This window comes from Penaeus monodon, chromosome 16 (genome assembly GCF_015228065.2).
Source record: "Penaeus monodon isolate SGIC_2016 chromosome 16, NSTDA_Pmon_1, whole genome shotgun sequence".
In the NCBI taxonomy this organism is placed as follows: Eukaryota; Metazoa; Arthropoda; class Malacostraca; order Decapoda; family Penaeidae; genus Penaeus; species Penaeus monodon.
In genome coordinates, this window is record NC_051401.1 from 4,648,594 (window position 1) to 4,665,387 (window position 16,794).

The following is a 16,794-nucleotide window of genomic DNA, read 5'->3' on the forward strand; positions in this document are numbered from 1 at the left end:
GCGTGATTAACGACAATCCGCGTAGGTTTTAACGCATCTCACTCTTCCTGGTCGTCATACTGCAAGAAGTAGTAAGGGTCGTCCTCGAGGATGATGAGGTCGTACTCGGAGGCGAGGCTGTAGATCTCCCTCCTCCTCGCCTCGTCCATGGTGGTTCCCGTGGGGTTGCATGCGTTAGGCACCAAGTACATGACCTGTATTAAGAGAGTACAGTTTTAGGAAGGCGTTTTGGTAATGCTGTGAAATAGAATAAGCATTATATACTAGCTCCTTGAAATAAAGGGTCGATGCTATTGTTGGGAAATCATGATTATTTGCCATCTTGAATAGATTCCTATTTTAGAAAAATGTTTTGGATCCATTGCTTAGGAAAATTATTATTTACTGAAATAAAGGATAGATTCTATTTACTACTTTTCTTGAAAAGTATATGACCTGTATGATTAATACTTTGGTTCTGTTGTTGGAAAAAAAAAATTATTTCCGAACTTCGGGAAGTCGGGACTTTTTACAATCTACTTGCATCGTACATAACATGTATATTAAGAAAACGTGTTGATTGTATGGCTAAGAAATCATAACTCCTTTACTCTCTCCCTGAAATATCATTTCACAAAAGGTCGCGCACTGGCCTTGGGCGCGGGTCCCCCATCCTGCGCGGCCTGTTCGAGTCCCTTCCTCAGCGCCGACGGACACATTCCCTTTCTCGTCCGCGGCGACAACGACGAACTTCGGCGTCAGAGGAGCGAGCTAGGTAATAAGAGCGAGTTTCTGTAACTATTTGGCGATTATTTCCTGTTATGAATACCGTCAGTATAGCTGATGATGACTCAGATGGGATAATTTAGGAGGGAGGGTAGTGTGACGTCGGGTAGATTGAATGTCGAAACGTTTATCGCACAAAAACATATACATACATACATACATACACAGACACACACACACACACACATACTCAGGACACCTACAATGCACAGAACATCCGAATAACACGGCTCCTGCACCACCACGCAGTCCCCGACGTCGAGCAGCATCTCCAGCGCCTTCGCCAGCCCGTCCTGACACCCGACGGTCACCAGGAGGTCGCTCTCACCCCAACGCGGAGGACTGTGGTTCCGGAGCGTCATGTCCTTCAGCTGCCGGACCAGGGGGATGTACCTGACGAAGGGGAAGAAGGGGAAGTATTGAAATATTGTTAGGTGTAGAGTGGAATGCAGTTGTATATTTTAATTCATCTAATACATCTAGAAGTATAGAGTGGGCGAGGAATTTGCATTTTTTTCCTTTCTTTTGGATCCTTTTGTGATATTTGTTATGCATAGGTCTATTTATCTATCTGTCTCAAAAGACTTATATCTCTACTTATGTTATGCATATATCTATGTATCTATCTAACTATCTACCCATCTAGCCATGTTATTATGCACAGATCTCTCTAACCATCTATCCGTATTATGCGTAGGTCGATCAATCTATCTATCTACCTATCTACCCATGTTATGCACAGATCGTAGTAATAACAATGTGAACAATAATATCGACAAAATTTTTTGCGTCGACGAAGATGGCCGAATACCATTTCAAGCGGCAATGATAGTATCAACACGCAACATGCAAGTCTCTACCGCACTTTTCTCCAAGGGGTTGTTGGTGAAGCGGCGTCACCGCGCTTTCGAAACCTACCCCGGCGTCGGTCTCGAAACCTACCCCGGCGTCGGTCCGTACTGCAGCCCTGTCGCCATGAGGTCCTGCCCGATTTCGAGGACAGACCCGTCGCTCAGGCTGAAGGTGGCGTCGCGGAAGGGAAACAGCTGCGGGTTGGGCATTCCCGAGGCCAGCCACACCAACGAGGGAGACGGCTCCGCGAGGTACTTCCCTGTGGAGGGAGGGAAGAAGGGGGGGGTGATAATGGGAAGGAGAGAGGGAGGGAGGGAAGAAGGAGAGAGGGAGGGAGGGAAGAAGGAGAGAAGGAGGGAAGGAGAGAAGGGGGGAGGGAAGGAGAGGAAGGAGAGGAGGGAGAGAGGGAGGGAGGGAGGGAGGGAGGGAGGGAGGGAGGGAGGGAAGGAGAGGAGGGAGAGAGGGAGGGAAGAGTCCATTTGATTTTGGGTTTTGTTGGTATAGATATGTAATTATTCATACAAACATGGTCATTAATTATATTTTTATATTTACCACTATCCATCCACTAACCAATCTATCAATTTATCTGTCTCTCTTTACACATGTACTGTTTATGTGCGCGCACACCCACACGCACACGCACACGTACACACACACATGCACGCACACACACACACCCACAGTAAGCACTCGAGTTGGATTCCCATCTACTGTAGCTAAAATACTCACGCATTTCACTGATTCCTGACGGCTTTCGATTTAAAGACATCTTTGATATGAACCTCGAATAATCCATCCTGCGAATTATATAAAACCATGATAATAACACACAAAAAAAATTAGACACTGGAAGATTACACCAACTGCTCTCCACTCTTTCACTCTGTCGTTCTATGATGCAACGGTTGTTTTAGTAAAGAATATTCCCACAGAGAAAATGCCCCTGTAAATAAGAGTGAATCAAGAACAGGCTATGTATTAACACAAACAGTTTTGAGGGAAACGAAGCCTTCTGCTTGATATGGGACCAGCCCTTCACTGAATGTCCAAGAAGATGGAGTTAGGGGGATTAAAGCCTTCATTTCTATCGTCTGGCATTTTATTTTACGAAATCGAGGGGGCGGGGCTAGGCTTATAATTTATAACTTACTTATTACTTATAACTTATGCTTTAGGTGTGGAGTTATATTGAAACCTGTCTGTGGAAAAAAAAATTAAAATAGTCACGAAGCGTGTTAAATTTAAAAACAGCAAAGTAAAATCATAACATAATGTGGATGTAATTTGCATAAAGCAGTAATGGTGATATCTTCAAATGTAAAAGTCCGAAATAACTGCTGTTTTTAAGGGTTGCTTAAGAGATGTCACTATTTTTTTCTCATTTTCATACAAGTCATAGTCATAAAGTGGCACTTAAAACATAATCTAAGTTTGCATTTTATGTTAGCTGCAATTTTGTAATGTGTAGGAATCCAAAGTAGTGTGCAATGGTGTAGAAAAAATATAAATAATAATAATAATAATAATAATAAAAAACTGTAAACTGCTGAATAGGGTGAAGCCAAACGTTTAGCATCAACGCGTAAAATTATGTCATGAGTGGCACATCCAACTCCTACTGTTATAATAAAAAGAACAAAAAATATGTTCATAATAACAATATTCATGGTAATAATAATAACAAGAATAACATTATTAGTAACAATAATAATGATAGTAATGACGATAACGATAAAAATAATACAATAATAGTGACAATAAATAAGAATAATTACAGTATAATACTTCTACAATAATAATATCCACAACCATCATGAAAATTTATATCCTTCATGTTACAATTGACATCCGTATCTAATTAACAAATATACTTAAATGTAGAATAAATGCTTAAATGTCTCATTTCGGAAGTTTAATGAGAAGATAACAAGCACTTTCCAATAAATCATTTGATAATTACTTACTCATATGGTTATGAGGTTATATGTATAACATATGTATTTTCCTCAAAAGATAAAAAATATGACAACATAATGATAAAAGCTTGGAATAATTACCTGAACTTTATTAACCAACAGTGTTTAAGACTATGGACAACGTGGTGTTTATTCAAAACTGTTGACTTTTCTCAACGTGATAGGACTGTCCTGGCCAAGCAAAGGAGGATTGGAGAGACATCCGCCACTTTGCTAGCTGTCACAACCCCGCCGTGTCCTTGAGCATACTGGCACCGGGGATGAGTGTGCCAGTGTTGCCTTGGCAGACGGCTGGTTGGGAGTGTCGTGCGCTGCTCGAGAAACTGTCGTTCTTCGTTAAGCCGATCATCATTCGGGCCAAAGATATGTGTATATATATATATATATATATATATATATATATATATATATTATATATATATATATATGTAAAGTATATATATATATATATATATATTATATATATATATATATATAATATATATTTTATATATATATATAATATATATATTTATATATATATATATATATATATATATATATATATATATATTTATGTATATGTACATACATGTTTGTTATGTGTATATATTACATATTGCCTATGTCTGTCTATCTCTCTTATATCACCAATGGCCATGAGCTACCTACCGGGCTCAGCACCCAAGAGGGCTTCATCTAGGCTAATCTAATTAAGCGCATTTTACCACAGAAATATAAAGCCTATGATGGACATTACTGGTATCTTAACAGCCCCGGAGCTTCATAGGCCAGTCATCCTTATGGTTATTTTTCTCTCTCGTTAGAAACCTCTCGCAGAAACGGCTAATCAGTCACTACCCAGCATTCTGAACTTATTGTGTGAACCATTGTCATGTCAGGTGGTCTTTTGATATATGATGGGTTGGTTTGTATACAATTTGGTTTGAATGGAAATGGCCATTCGCACGATATATATTAATTGTTACTTATCGACCTACAGTAAGAGTTGATCCATAAACAGTGTGGCAGCTTATGAAAGGATATATAGGATTTTTTAATAATTAATCGAAACCGATTATATACAGTAGTTTAGAAGAAATTTATCAATTTACCTTTTTGCAAACTTATCTAATTATTATTATTATTATTATTATTATTATTATTATTATTATTGTTATTATTATTATCATTATTATTATTATCAAAGAACGCCTACCGGATTCTTCATTTAATAAGCTTCGTGGTGTGCCTCGTAATAATAATAATAATAATAATAATAATAATCTTAACACTTTTTGACAATTGTATGACTAAACAACCTAATAACGCGCGTGGTATCGTACGCTGCGGAAATAATTTTACTCCTGGCAACTCCCCTGATGGAGGTAATAATGCCAAATGCAAAGTTGTTCTTGATTTTATTTTGTCTCAACTGAATGGTTTGAGATAATGTTAGCCTCCCATTGGATTGTATATATTTTTTTTATCGCAATTGGTAGCATGTTAGTGGAGTTTGTATGTTTTATATGGAAGAGATGTATGGCACTTTCGGTTAGATACCATTGACGAAATAAAGATAACTGGTCTTTTATTTTAAGAGAATATATATATATATATATATATATATATATATATATATATATATATATATATATATATATATATACATACATACATATAATTGATTTGCCAATTGAGTTTATGAAGAATGATTTATGTTATTATGACAATAGTAAGGCGAGGTGTTCACAGGCTTATTGCTGATAAGAATTACGGTGTCACGGTGACCGGTTTGCATTTACACGGTGAATGTTTTTTTTTTGTTGTTTTTTTCAGTGAAGGTCAAGCTATAACATGGCAGTGAATATAAACCAATGTTTTTTTTTTTTTCTCCAAGATGAAGATGATAACAGTATTATTATTATGATCATTATTATTATTTTATCAATGTGCTAATAATGATAATGGCGCTAATTATTATTATTATTATTATTATTTTAAGGCACCATCATGCCATATGCAATTCATGTCTCTCCCTTCCTCACTGAAAAAAACAATACCTTTTTCTTAACGATTAGCACTGTGAAATAGGTGTATATGTGTATATATGATGGTAATTACCTCAACTTTTTATCACCGACTCATTCCTTACTCTGGTAAGGAATTTTCAAAAGTATTTCATGGTTTGCCAATGTGCTGAACTATGCAGAATCCACATACACTTCAAATCAATTACTTTATTTTAACTCTTGTCATTTTAGCTGCAGATGAAAAAGAGAAAGATATGAAGGAGTGGCAGTTTCTTCTCCAGTTAAAACTCTGACCAGTTAATAAATTTCCAGGTGCCATTCCACTAACCTTCAGTATTCAATAATATTACAATGACCTACACTGTGAGTCTTAGAAGTTTTGTGTGGCACATATCCTGTAATATGCATGATTCTGTTGTTTGCCCCAAGGTATTTCTCTTTGTGTTTTATTCCAGATGTGTCCATCTGCCTAGGCCAGGTAGTATTGGTGAATATTTGGTAATAGTAAACAAATCTGTACTATAATTTTAATTTTATTCATAGTATGTAAAACAATTACTACTTGATAACCAACAGCATGGTAAATGGCACTGACAGTTAACAACCAGTTGAACTACACAATTCTTTAATTTTCTGAAATATCAAATCATATAATTTCCACTGATGTAAAACTTGATGCAAAAGAATGGTCATGTAGTAAAAACCATTAAGAGTTTTGTACTTACATTGAGGTAATACATTTTATGCAGCCTGTTAAAAAAGAGATGCTGATTATGGAGGCACTTTTTTCAATGGCCCAAGGCCACTGGGGATGGCATGTACATACATGCAACACCCACTGTGAGTTTAATTTATTAAAATGTTTTTACACGTAGATGCCTATACTCATACTATGTCACCAGTGAGCCACAACAAGTACTACCTGTCTCACCTGTTTACCCTTTCCTTGATTTTTAAAACCATTTTCTGGTATCTAATACTCCTGTTAGTAATGTCAATAGCACTACAATGATTATGTCTATAATAAAAATAACAGCATCAATATTGAAAGTATTATTAAAAAAAACATGTTTTTTTTCTGCAAACTCAAGGAAAGGTGAAATTGGATGAGGTCACAAGGTCTGCTAATTGACTCCTTTATGGCTAAGCACTTGAAGAGCCATCTATCTGCAAAGCATTTCACAAAACAATACTACAGTGAATGCAACATTTTCCCAGATACTTTCAGTTCAAACCATATACATGAAATGTAATTTTTGAAATGGTAACAGCTGATAACAGAAGACATACAGAATACAGTTAACCTGCCTTGAGCACAGAAGACTAGAAAGAGATAAATCAGTGAAGACAATATGTGCACAAAAAAAATTCTCAATACACAAAGTGCTTCTAGAGAAAAGCACAAAACCTCTACTTATCTATGAAAAAAACAACCCATGTTTATGCATTTTTTAAAAATCTAATTACTTAGGGAATTTTTTATAAAATAATTCACAATGCTGGATAAACAGTGTTGACAAGACTAACTCAACTCAACATTTGAAACAACAGATAGCAATGTTTCTTCATGTGGCACTATAAAATTTATCTATCACCTGTTAATTCAACCCAGACTTATCAACATTTTTCCTTTCTCTTCAGAAATCCATTTAGCTATAAGATGCTGACACTGACTTTTAAAACAATATATATATATATATGGCTTCACATAAAAAACAGGAAGAAAAAATAATTACATTACACTGCAAAAACTGTAATGTATATGAAAAGTATATAGCATGAGTAAGTTACCTTTATGATCATATATAATTTCTGAAACCAATAACTTTTCAGAAATCTCAGAACTTTTATGTTTAGAGTCAGTGGTAGATTCCCATTCTAAAAGTAAAGGAGATTCCACATTCATATTCATGTTTACTTCATCTTTGTCAATATCATATTAATTTTGTTACTGGCAATGATGTTTCCTTCCTATTTGTCTACTTCCTTGTTCTTATTCTTATTATACACCTCTTCTCTTTCTACTACTACTACTACCACTACTATTATGACCACTACTACTACTCCTACTACTATTATGACTACTACTACTACTATTATGACTACTGCTATTTGAATCTATACTAGTATTTTTGATACTACTATATTATAATATCTACTAGTATTATGACTACTACTACTACTACTACTACTACTACTTTTTCTCCTTGTTCTTCATTATTTTATTTCTATATTTGTAACATGATGAATGATAAAAAATATTAATAAAACCACAACATATTTTGATAATCTTAACTTTAAAATTTATGCACAGATATGATATTCTTCAGCAACACCAAATGAGATGTCAAGAACCACACTTAGCACGTGGACATAAGTAATGTAGTAACAAATTTAGCAAAGATGATTATATATAAGTATCAATTAACAACATTCATGAAGAAATGCCCAATACTTATTTACTGGTTATATATTTCATACAAGAATCAGCATTAAGAATGGAACAATTTTCCTTTTTAGTCCCTTTTTTAAAAACAAAAAAAAAAAAAAGACGACAAAGAAAAAATTGTATCATTTTATGACAGAACACCATCTTCTGAACAAAAGTTCAACTTGGTCTTGAAGCAAATGTAAGTTGAAATTCTTTCACTTAAGCTTTTTGAAGTTCCAGTTCTTCTTGTATCAACTCAGCCAAATTCTTTAGACCCTGGAAAAATATACGTATAAGCATATATCATACAATGACATAGTTTACGTAAAGTCATAAAAATTTATAAGCACGGACTTATGCATGTGGTTCAGGGTAAAAAATATTTACAATAACTTGTTTTTTCAGTGTCTTTTAATAAACTAATCCTACCTTATCCATCTTCTCTGGAGTGACAATGGAAAATGCAGCTCTCATATATGAACAAGGTCTGGTAGGGTCACACATAAATGCCCTGCCAGGTACAAGAATAACATCCTTTTTCAAAGCTCTATTCAGGATCATTTCCCACGTTTCACTCACACCAGGAACCTGTTTGTAAGAGAAAATCTATTGTCAGCAAAATTTTTTAAAAATGGGGGAAAAAAAAATCAGAAGAATTTCCAAAATCGGAGTGAAAAAACCATCACAAATGAAAAAAAAAACCAAAAAGATAGGATTTTCAACCACAGGAGGATATTAGGTTTCCCCCTCAGACAAGGGGAGATATGAAAAGAATACCTGTGTATAAACTGAAGGGGAGATGATAAAAAAACAACAAAGTATCAAGAAGGCTTTCAGAAAAGGGGCATTGAGTTTTGGGTAGATTTTAGATAAGGAATATATATCTGTCCCCATGATTTCCTGGTAAATTATATCCAAACTTATACACCTCAACTTGCCTTGATCCAGAGGAACATTCCACCTGTTGGAACAGCCCATTCACATAGACCTGAAAAACAGAAGAATTCTCTCACAAAACACAAACCACTGAAGTCAATGTAATCAAATGTTTGTGACTCATCTGCCTAAATGTCTATGATGATATTCAAAAGGTACTTATAATAAAGTCTTAATATAAAGGTAATCAAATAAAAACAACATCTGTGGAGAAAAAGACAAGTTATCTTAAGTGTTCTATGAGATTAATAATTTTAGATGCAAAGATATATTTATGTCAATTTCCAACATGATAACATGCTCAGTTCCTTTCCCTCTTTTTCATTTACTCTTACTGATAGCAATGTCTATACTCTTCTGTGTTATGTTCTATAAATAATAAAAACACTCACAAGGAAACATAAATAAAAAAGCAATCTTTCCAGGGCAACAGACCTGTAAGGTGTATTTCTGCTGCCTTCAACATGGCTTCTCTCTGCTTCAAGTAAAACTCCTGAACTGCTTCTGTGTGCTTCAGGAATCCATCCTCTCCCCACATCTCAAACAGCTCACTGATCAGTACCTTAAATTATATACCAAAAACAAGTATTTACTTACTCAACCCACTTATTCAACTATTCTACTCATTACATTAAAGAATTTGTCAAAAGGAATATCACAAATATTCGTACTTGTGCATATCAAGAGATATGAGTCACCCTTATCCATGACCAAGAATCATTACAATATACACAGCAAATTTAAAAGAGCAGACATAAACTATACATAAATGATACATTTCCTGCAGACAATCATATCTGCATTATTACCTGAGACATGGAAGATGCATGTAGAATCGAAACTTGCTTGTGTAAGACAATCCTCTCCACAAGTGGTTTTGGCCCAGTTACATAGCCCAGTCGAAGTCCTGAGCTTAGAACTTTGGAAAAGGAATCAAACCTTATAACTCTCCCTTCTGTATCCATACTGAGAAAACTAGGAGGGAAGTCCTGCAAGATATTAACAAGTATAACAAGGTTGTAAATAACTGAAAAATTCAATACTGATATCTGCAATAACCAAAGGACAAACCAAATACATTAAATTGAAGCAGCTGCAGCCCATGATATGTAACAATCACAAAAAAATCCTAATAAATGCATTGAAATATTCACCTTTAAGTTTCCAAACTGCACAAAGTAGTATGGATCATCTTCAAGAATAATAAGATTGTATTCAGAGGCAATTTCATATATTTCCCTCCGTCGTTTCTCGCCAACAGATACTCCAGTTGGGTTGCAAGCATTTGGGTTGATGTACAGTACCTAAACATTGGCATACAATGGTAAAAATGTATCAATATGGTATATTGCACTGTATGACATTATCAAAATGTAATTTTAAAAAATGAATTGCAAAAACTATTGACCTTGCAGCTTAAATATGCTGAAACATTTATTTACTATACAAGTTTCATTCAAACATAATAAAAAGAGAAAATAATTGTTATCTACATAGAATACTGTCACAAAAACTACAGACAAATAATTCAATTTGTTTTTCTCCATCAATCATACTTTCGGAACTCCTGTCTTGACATCTCTAATTTCTTCTGGCTTCCACTGGGACAAGGCTTCTTTTAAGGCTTTAGGATTCATGCCTTCATGATCACACTGCACTGCTACATAACGTGGTTCAAAGGGGTTTAGCTGTTAAAGAGAATAATTATATACTTAAAGGCACAACACTTGCATACAGAACTTTGGGAGGAATGTACATTACCTCAACTATGGATTATAGTCAAAAAGAAGAAGAAGAAGAAGAAGATACCTACTACATATTGCTTACCTAAAACAACATTATGGCTATGTAACTTACATAACTGGTTTGCTAAACTGATCAGAAATCTTCTAATATACACAAGACATCATAACAATACCTGCCAGATAAATTAATTTGCTTTCTAAATAAAACATCGGCGATGCAGATCAGACACTCACAATCGACAGAGTACCAGTGTAACATGGTTCTTGAGTCACAACAAAATCCCCTGGCTCAATCATCATTTCCAGTGCCTTACACAAACCATCCTGGCTTCCTGCTGTAACAATGAGGTCACTATCAGCCCATCGTGGTGGTGCATGGAGTCTTTCCGTTAAGGACTTCAGCTTCTTAACCAATGGTGGGTACCTGTAAGGGCAAGAAAACATGAGAAAAGAATGATCAAAAAGTATGATATACAGCATTCACAAGACCTACTTGTAAGGCTTAAAGATAAAAAATTAAAGAACAATGAACATAAAGTCCAGCATAAGTCTCATTAGTTCAACCCTTGAACTTTTACCATGTCAGCTCTAGATGCTGTGCTCTCATACTGGGTGTATATGACAACTTCCATCATAACAGAGGACCAGCTTCGAGGAATATTTGTTTTTTTCAGTTGTTTCTGTCCCACTGTGGTACATGTTGGCTGCTTGTTAAGAAAATATTTGAAATCAACTTTTTCTTCTACATTATCATACTCCCTTGATCAACTTTTGCCTCTGACAATGCTGTCCTTGCTTAACCAAGTGCCATTTTTAACATCACCCATGATCCAGCTCAGGGACATGAACACATAACCTCCACACTAAATAGCAAGAGAGAATCCGTCGCATCATGGTGCCAGCATATTACTGTATGTATGTTATTACATAACATATCACATTATATCTCATTCATAACATCACATATCACATTATATCTCATTCATAACATCACATATTACATATATAAATATTATTTATCTTATATTACATTGTATATCATCTATTATATATGAATATATACTTACATATATATACACACCTATCGACATCTGAATCAGTAAACAGCAATTCTTTGAAAATTTTGTAAGACTTATGCTTAATAAATACTAATATTTAACAAGGTAATGTAACTGCCTAGAATAGAACTGGATAAAGAGACAGTAAGATAAACACTATCTACATAAAATAATGAAAATGACACATACAGTCATTTAAATGTATTTCTGCAACTGCAGGATAACGGAACAATCAGATATCAAAAAATGTATACACTTCTGGAAAGGATAAGTAACCCCCAATACATCTATTTTGGCATAGTAAAGCTTGCACCTTCCCTAGCAACTGACTCAAAGCACCAATCCAAGCTCTGTCTTACCAGAATATAAGAATGGAGGTTTGCTGACCCTTGGTATAACAAGACACACAAAGGCCAAGGTGTCACTTTGTGCAACCCTATCCTGGCACTATGCAAAATATGCAACTGCCTACCTACCCAGCTGTCGGGCCGTACTGCAAACAGTCTGTCATAAGCTTTGGGTGAATTGTGATCGCTCGGCCATCCTTCATGGTTACAGAAGCAGCTTGAAACGGGAACATCTGAGGGTTTGGCAATCCCCCTGCCATGAACACCAATTCCGGTGATGCATCGGTAAGCAAGTTCGCTGAAATTATATTAATTGTGTTAGATCTGCAAACTCTTTACGACACTTTTGCACAGGCTTCAGTCATCCACTTTTCTTATTAAACTTATGCTAACTAAAGAAGAAAATATGAATGTGAAAAAATACATAGAAAAATAATTATAATAAAATACATACAAATAATATATATATATATATAATATATACATGTGTGTGTGTGTGTGTGTGTGTGTGTGTGTGTGTGTGTGTGTGTGTGTGTGTGTGTGTGTGTGTGTGTGTGTGTGTGTGTGTGTGTGTGTGTGTGTGTGTGTGTGTGTGTGTGCGCGTGTGCGTGTGTGAGTGTCTATATATATTGTCCTAGACAGATTATAACTACATCTTATAATCAAGCAAAATAAAAGTAAAAATTACTTATCACATTTTCTACATATACACCTATGAATGCTGCATGCAAGACACATATATATGCACAAAACTTTTCCCCTTTTATTAAAAGAAATACCTCGCACATAAATCTAAAAATATCGACCATTTCACTTACTTAATTCTCGTATCAACGAGGGCTGGCGATTCTGAGACAATTTTGTCAAAAATCTCGAGTAGTTCATCCTAAAATAAAAGAGAAAAAAAATCATATGTGCAATAATGCAATATCTATGCACTAATACCTGAATGGAAAAAGATAAAGAAAAAGATAAGTAAATCACAGGTGATTTTACAAAACGCATGTGCTATAAACACGCACTTAGTTAATAAATCTTTTTTTTATTAAACTGCAGCTCTAGTGTCTGCCCAATCTGGCCTTAAATTGCTATAGGATCTCGGCACTAATGACATACTATAGCATAAAATTCCAGTTATTAACAAAACCCTGCGATAATTCATTCATATAAGCAAAATTTGGGGGGAAAATATCAAAATGAAAGAGAGCTAAGCCACAACTGAATCACTCTGACTTGACGGAAAGGAGAAGCAAGCACAAAATCACAAGGAAAACTGCGCATGACGAGGCCCAATGTCTGCGCATTAATGAAGCTCTAAAAAAAAAAAAAAAATGGATTTCTATTTATTTAATGTCAATATATAATTTTACTATTTACTTTAATTGTCATATAAACAATTGAAGACAACTGTGGGGCACTGACACTAAAGATATTTATGCTGATTTGGCAATTATGTTTATTTCACGATAAGTAATAATCAATTATTATTATTCTTTTTACATCTAGATAATAATAATTAAAATTTTCATCATTGTAAGTTATTACTTGTATCTATAGGATAAAAGTAAATAAATAAATAAATAAATATATATATATATATATATATATATATATATATATATATATATATATATATATATTATATAATATATATATATATATATGTATATATATATATGTATATATATTATATATATATATAATATATATATATATATATATATATATATATATATATATATATATATATATATATATATATATATATATATACTCTACGTTTCACAATGACATACACAACTTCATCTCCTTCTCCTTCTCACAACATTTTATTCCATATTATAAATCCCGGAAGAAAAGAGAGAGAGGAATAAAAACCGTAATTAAGAGAAGACACACAATTACGTAAAAAAAAATATATATATATATATACTTTGAGATCCATTTCAACTTCGCGTTAACTTGGCTTATATATTCACTTCCTCTTTTTGAAACCTACTTTATCATCAGTCCAGAGGATGAGCTGAAATCCACAGAAAGCAGAGAGAATGACGAACCTGGGTGACAAGAGAGACGAAATAAAAGAGAAGAGATGGAGAAAATTAAAGGACGTTTGGCCTCCCTTCCGTCTCCCCCGTTTTTTGCACTACGCATGTAATCGCTGATGTTTATTTTTAAGTTAGTTGAACGCGATTTATTTCATTTCAGGGTTTATTGCATTTAATGATAAAATAATATCTGGGGTAAAATAGAAAGAATGTTTAAGCGTAAATGTATTACCCGCGACGAGAATAAATATTGTAGGGTCGTATCCCCATTTCTATTAAAGGGAAAATCGATTGTTTACAAACAAGGGTTTCGTCCCACAGGTAGGAGAGGGAGGGGAAAAAGGAGGAAAACGGTGATTTTTCTTCAAATATCCGCTTCTGAATACTTTGCTAGGATGTAGAGGGTACAGCAGGTGTGAGAAGGACAAAGGAAATGGTGAAAAAAGGCAGTCACATATCCTTAAATATGTTGCTTATGATGAAGGGAGTCATTGTCGAAAACACTATACACTCCAGTTACTGTTAGGGTATGTCTGGGAAGATTATATATATATATATATATATATATATATATATATATATATATATATATATATATATATATATATATATATATATATATATATAAACACACAGACGTATTTTATGGGGGCCATCATATCTGATCTGATACATGTATACTGAGTGATAAAGTATCTGGTGTGTTTTTCTTCGTGCATATTACACATCAGAAAACATATATGTATAATTTCACTCTTCTTGCGGTACAGACCCAAGAATTACCACATTATATATGTTCAACTTTGGTGTTATTTGAATAAATCTATGTATAATTTTAGATATAAAGTAACTTTATGTAATGTAGAAATCTATTTCATAGTGACTACAAATATATTTAAACTCCAGTACTCAATGTTGCTCTCATCAGAACATTTAATTTTGGTATTTCTAAGTATATGAAGATATTAGGTCAACCAATTCTTTACTAATCTTGTATATTTAGTAAAGTATTTAAGTCCAAATTCATAGATGATTACCACTTATGTGACTTTTCATTCTCATTCTGGGAGATTGTATTACTTCTTACTACTGAGGCTGTTGTGATTCTAACATTAGAAAGTTGTAATACTTCTAAAGTTGAAATAGTCAGTGATAGCACTAGAAAATAAAACAAAAGTATTGTTTTTGTTTGTGTGATAACGTCTATCTTTGTGGTTCCCATTGAACTTAAATCTGCTTTCTTCCACTTTTTGTTTCCCATCATACATACCTTTTACTTTGTTTTACTCAGTAGAATTATTAACTCTCACTTGCAGGTAGATGCTAAAGGAAATGGATTTAAATAACAAGGACGGAGAAACTGGGCCTCCAGGGCCCAATAATCGACCACAGGAGCCTTTAGCCAGAGGAATTGTTGATGATGATGATGGACTCAGTGATTTTGGATCCCCAAAACGAGGCCCAACCTTGTCCACAAGCACAAGTAGTTTTGAAGCACTGGACCCTCATGATCCAAATCTCAGTCACCTGGCTACTCTAATGTTTTCACACACATCAAATTACTTGCAGGTATTGAAATTTGAATAATACATCATGATTTCAGATTGAATTATGTTATACATTTTGTTTGTTATCCTATATTTACATGTAGTTGCTTATTTTGTGTTTGTCCATATCATATACATTGGTATCTTTTTATATGTCTACTTAGGATTAATAAAATACACTTTTTTTTTTTTTTTTTTTTTTTTTTTTTTTTTTTTTTTTTTTTTTTTTTTAGCAATCTGTGTGGTTTCTTGCATAGCTGGAGGTTTATCACAGCCAGATGATGTGTCATTTGGAGGAGAGCAACAACTCCTAACCCCCATGCTTTCAAAGGGGCCTCCTAATGAGCTAAATATAAAACATTTCTAATATGCACACCCCATCCCATCTCTTCACATCTTTTTCCATCACATGCCACGTTACACACAGTTTTCTGTTGTCCTTTTACTGTAAGTTTTGTCTGAACTGTTTTTCTTCCACAGGGAGAGTTGTCTGCAGTCCTTGAGGATTATGCATTACTAGAGCAGATGAACAAGGCAACCATCACCAAATATGCTGATATGCGACAAATAGGAGGAAGTGTCAGTCGATCACTGAAAGACCTTAATGAAAAGTATTTAGCACTACAGCCATATCTAGACCAGATTGATCAGATTGAAGATAGTGTAACTAAGCTTGAAGCTGCTGCTTACAAACTTGATGCGTATTCCAAGAGACTAGAAGCAAAATTCAAAAGCTTAGAGAAAAAATAAGGTGTTTTTTAAATGATCCCTGATTATCATTACTTAATTTTATTTGGTGACTGTGCTTCATTAGACCCAGTACTGAAGTTTATGTACTGTACTGTGTATTGCTTCATCTGTTTGTAATTTTACTGAACCACTTGACTACAAGGTGACAAAAATAGAACCTCAGCATTTATGAAGAATCCAAAGGAACTCACTGGGCCTATAATCCTATGGGAAAAGACAGAAATGGATTTAGAACAATACCCACAAGCCAGCATTCCAGCTAAGAGTTGGAGGTCATTCAGAACCAGTCTTGCACAATTCCTTTATCAGGGATTGAAAAAAAAA

General features: G+C 34.4%; 3 protein-coding genes across 5 annotated transcripts; 1 reads left to right on the forward strand and 2 right to left on the reverse strand.

The window, feature by feature from the left end:
- Nucleotides 1-47: 47 nt before the first annotated feature.
- LOC119582446 (kynurenine/alpha-aminoadipate aminotransferase, mitochondrial-like) lies at nt 48-3,897 on the reverse strand. Its single transcript, XM_037930681.1, has 6 exons — nt 3,678-3,897; nt 2,350-2,417; nt 1,708-1,876; nt 969-1,158; nt 633-750; nt 48-194 (listed from the first exon to the last, which is right to left on the reverse strand). The coding sequence occupies exons 2-6, from the start codon at nt 2,414-2,416 to the stop codon at nt 175-177; spliced, it is 564 nt and encodes a 187-aa protein (XP_037786609.1). The 5' UTR covers nt 2,417; nt 3,678-3,897; the 3' UTR covers nt 48-174.
- Nucleotides 3,898-8,165: 4,268 nt separating this feature from the next.
- On the reverse strand, nt 8,166-14,275 carry LOC119582447 (kynurenine/alpha-aminoadipate aminotransferase, mitochondrial-like). Of its 3 annotated transcripts, none has more exons than XM_037930682.1 (11): nt 14,125-14,275; nt 12,944-13,011; nt 12,255-12,423; nt 10,955-11,144; nt 10,532-10,663; nt 10,130-10,279; nt 9,785-9,964; nt 9,411-9,537; nt 8,978-9,027; nt 8,469-8,627; nt 8,166-8,315 (listed from the first exon to the last, which is right to left on the reverse strand). In XM_037930682.1, exons 1-11 carry the CDS (start codon nt 14,130-14,132, stop codon nt 8,259-8,261), a joined length of 1,290 nt encoding a protein of 429 aa, XP_037786610.1. In that variant the 5' UTR covers nt 14,133-14,275; the 3' UTR covers nt 8,166-8,258. The 3 variants fall into 3 exon arrangements, with proteins under 3 accessions (XP_037786610.1, XP_037786612.1, XP_037786611.1); XM_037930684.1 differs by lacking the exon at nt 14,125-14,275 and adding an exon at nt 13,359-13,378; XM_037930683.1 differs by lacking the exon at nt 14,125-14,275 and adding an exon at nt 13,242-13,347.
- A 162-nt stretch (nt 14,276-14,437) lies between these two features.
- On the forward strand, nt 14,438-16,794 carry LOC119582448 (biogenesis of lysosome-related organelles complex 1 subunit 2-like). The gene is made up of 3 exons (XM_037930685.1): nt 14,438-14,494; nt 15,490-15,742; nt 16,201-16,794. Exons 2-3 carry the CDS (start codon nt 15,494-15,496, stop codon nt 16,468-16,470), a joined length of 519 nt encoding a protein of 172 aa, XP_037786613.1. The 5' UTR covers nt 14,438-14,494; nt 15,490-15,493; the 3' UTR covers nt 16,471-16,794.